The sequence below is a fragment of the Octopus bimaculoides genome, chromosome 7 (assembly GCF_001194135.2).
Source record: "Octopus bimaculoides isolate UCB-OBI-ISO-001 chromosome 7, ASM119413v2, whole genome shotgun sequence".
NCBI lineage: Eukaryota > Metazoa > Mollusca > Cephalopoda > Octopoda > Octopodidae > Octopus > Octopus bimaculoides.
The window spans coordinates 61,849,892-61,853,023 of NC_068987.1; the positions used below are offsets into that span (position 1 = coordinate 61,849,892).

Consider the following 3,132-nt stretch of genomic DNA (forward strand, 5'->3'; position numbering starts at 1 on the left):
TGCTATAGAGGAGATACAGGGATACTCCAGTTGGAACAGAAAGAGAGAGAGAGAGAGATAAAGTTAATATGTATGTATTCATACACACACAAATCCACATTCATACCTCATAATTTATATGTTATTTTCTTTTTCTCTTTTGCAGACATTTTCTCAGTATGATATAGACAAAGAATTCTGTGATGGAATCTTTCAGACATTTAACTATATTGACATGGAAGAACTTAACTTTACATAAGAGAAATTTTGTAAGTAAAACTTTCAGAAGTCATTTGAAATTTTCAGTATCATTGATTTTTATTTTTCACTATCTATAGATATACACGAATTGTTGTTAACCTTTTCCCTGTCCAAAGCATTTTCATAACTTTATTCTAAGCATCCATGCTTGTTTTCAGACTCTTAGTTAGACCTTGTTTCATATGTTCTGTGTAATATAAAGCTTTCTTTTCATAAGTCCCAAGTTACTATAGTTGTTGAAAAAAAATAAAAGCAAAAATTAGGAATGTGTATCATATATGATGCATGTACACCAGGGAAATATGTCCTGCATGTCACATGTGATACACAAGACAAGCAAAGGGTTAAGCCACAGACTTATGATCAAATAAGTTTCAGTTATGACCGTTGTGTCTTCTTTTTTTTTTTTTAGAGACATAGGTTTAAAACTTCACTGTTTAATATGTTGTTGTTCTTATTTTATAATGATTGCATGTAATTTTAGGAAGTTTTATCTACTCTTGGTAGCATGTCACTTGTTGGCTAATAAATCAGATGAGTGCATATAACTGAGTGAGGAATAAGTAATCTTAAGTACATGGCTGCCTGTCAAGAAAATTTATCTTTGTATGAGGAAAAATGTGTGTTGGACAAATCTATTGATACTGTCATATCTTTCTTTTATAACATTCTTATTTATATGTGTGTCACTGTTGACTGTACTTAGTGTCTTAGCAGTAATTGAAATATATACAGCGTGCTGTGAATAAACTGTTATCTAAATTATGCAAAAATGAAAATAACACTGACATCTCATTTTAACAGATATATTTACCAAAATTACATAAAAATATCTTGAAATACTAGAGAGTAAATTTATTCAATAAAATCGCCATTGGCTTCAACCATGGCTTCCAGACGACTTCAGAATCTCCCGCAACTCTTCTGGACAGTCTCCTTGTTTAAGTTGGTGAATGTTGCCATTATCCTTGCCTTCAGTTCATCTTTGGGGTTACAAGGAGTTTTGTTGGTCTCTCACCCAATTGTACCCCACACATAATAATGAAGGCGATTGCAGTGTGGGGAGTTAGGTGGCCAGATGTTAAAGGTGATGTGGTTGCAGAAATTGTCTGACAGCCATGACTGTGTGGCATGTTACAGAAACCTGTTACCAGATATAGAGTCTTCCAGCAACCATCTTCTTGACCCAGGGCAGCACTACCTCCACCAGGCACTTGATATAGGCCTCCATGTTGAGTCTGTGTAGGAAGATGAATACCTATCTGTCAGAAGCTTTCCTATTTCCGTTTTCTTTCTCTTCTTCAATATTCTTTAACTCTAGGCACAAGGCCCACAATTCAGGGAGTATCTTTTATGTTCTATCTTTTACTTGCTTCAGTCATTAAACTGTGACCATGCTGGGGCACCACTTGAAGAATTCTAGTAGATTGAATCGACCTTAGTACTTATTTTTTTTTAAAGCCTGGTACTTATTCTATCATTATCTTTTGCCAAACTGCTAAGTTATTTTGATGTAAACAGACCAACACCAGTTGTCAAGTGGTGGTGTGGGACAAACACAAAGACACACACATACACACATACATTCACACATACATATACACACACACTCACAGACACAGAGTAGGTTTCTTTCAGTTTCCTTCTACCAGATTTACTCACAAGGCTTTGGTCAGCCCAAGGCTATAGTAAAAGACACTTGGCCAAGGCGCCTTGCAGTGAGACTATTCCCAGAACCATGTTGTTGGGAAACAGACTGAAAAAAAAAAACAGTTCGAATCAGTTTCCTTACTTTTTTGTTTTCACTGTGGGGTGGGTAGGGGTGGATGGTATATAAAGTTAAACCTGGATGGGGATCTGAATTTAGAATATTCTTACTTTTGTTAATGTTTTTGTTAATATTTAGCAGAAGCAATAGGGTGACTCAAGGGCTAAGAGTTTCGTGTGTTAGCATGAAACTCCTGGCCCTTGTGTCACTTTGTTACTTCTGCTCAATATTAATAATACACACACACACACACACACACACACACACACACACATATTTGTATGTATATATACACTGCTGTTTTGATTTCTATTTTTCCTATTTGAATTACCAAACCTGTTTTTATCAATTAGATGAAGTAAAGTTGGTAATGTTCAACTGGAATGCCTCAGTGTTGGTATCCTTGTTGGGTTGGAGTGACCAAAGAAGCATTTACATTTTGTGGTGTGGAAGGTGGAGCTGAGAAAGAAAATTCAGAAAGATTTTTTTTTGTGTGTGCATTGTGGACTTGGAAGCAAAATGGGAAGTAAAGGTAGTGAGTTTATTTGTGGAGAGTGAATTACAGAGGTTCCTTAGTTGAGAAATAGCATAGTAAGGGATTTTGCAGATTAACTGAGAACTTATTAGTAAAGGATCAAAATGCTGGGCTCTAATTTAGAAAGTGGGAGAATTTGTTGTCTGTACCTTTCCTTCATTGGACACTAAACTCCGCTTGCGAAGACCTGTTGAGGCAAGTGAAAGCGAAATCGAACTAAATTCGACGACTGGCACCCATGCCAACGTCGTCTCCTTCATTGGACACAAAACTCGGCTTGCGAAGACCTGTTGGGGCAAGCAAAAGCGAAATTATGATGGCACATGTGCCCAGCTTCGCCTTCCTGGCACTTGTGCCCAGCTTCGCCTTCCTGGCACATGTAAAGACATTCGAGCACGATCATTGTCAGTGCCACTGGACTGCCTCCTGTGCAAGTGGCACGTAAAATAGACCATTTTGAGCATGGCCATTGCCAGTACCGCCTGACTGGCCTTCGTGCCGGTGGCACGTAAAAGCACCCACTACACTCTTGGAGTGGTTGGTAGGAAGGGCATCCAGCTGTAGGAACTCTGCCAAATCAAATTGGAGC

The 3,132-nt window shown here is 37.9% G+C and overlaps 1 protein-coding gene across 2 annotated transcripts in view; it reads left to right on the plus strand.

Moving 5' to 3' along the window:
- Window positions 1-3,132, plus strand: part of LOC106884520 (phospholipid-transporting ATPase ABCA7) — a 289,592-nt gene that overhangs the window by 69,254 nt on the left and 217,206 nt on the right. For both annotated transcript variants that reach the window (XM_052969717.1, XM_052969718.1), the window contains exon 2: window positions 146-248. In XM_052969717.1, coding sequence (XP_052825677.1) covers window positions 183-248 — 66 coding nt within the window. In that variant the 5' untranslated portion in view covers window positions 146-182. The remainder of the gene's footprint in view (window positions 1-145; window positions 249-3,132) is intronic.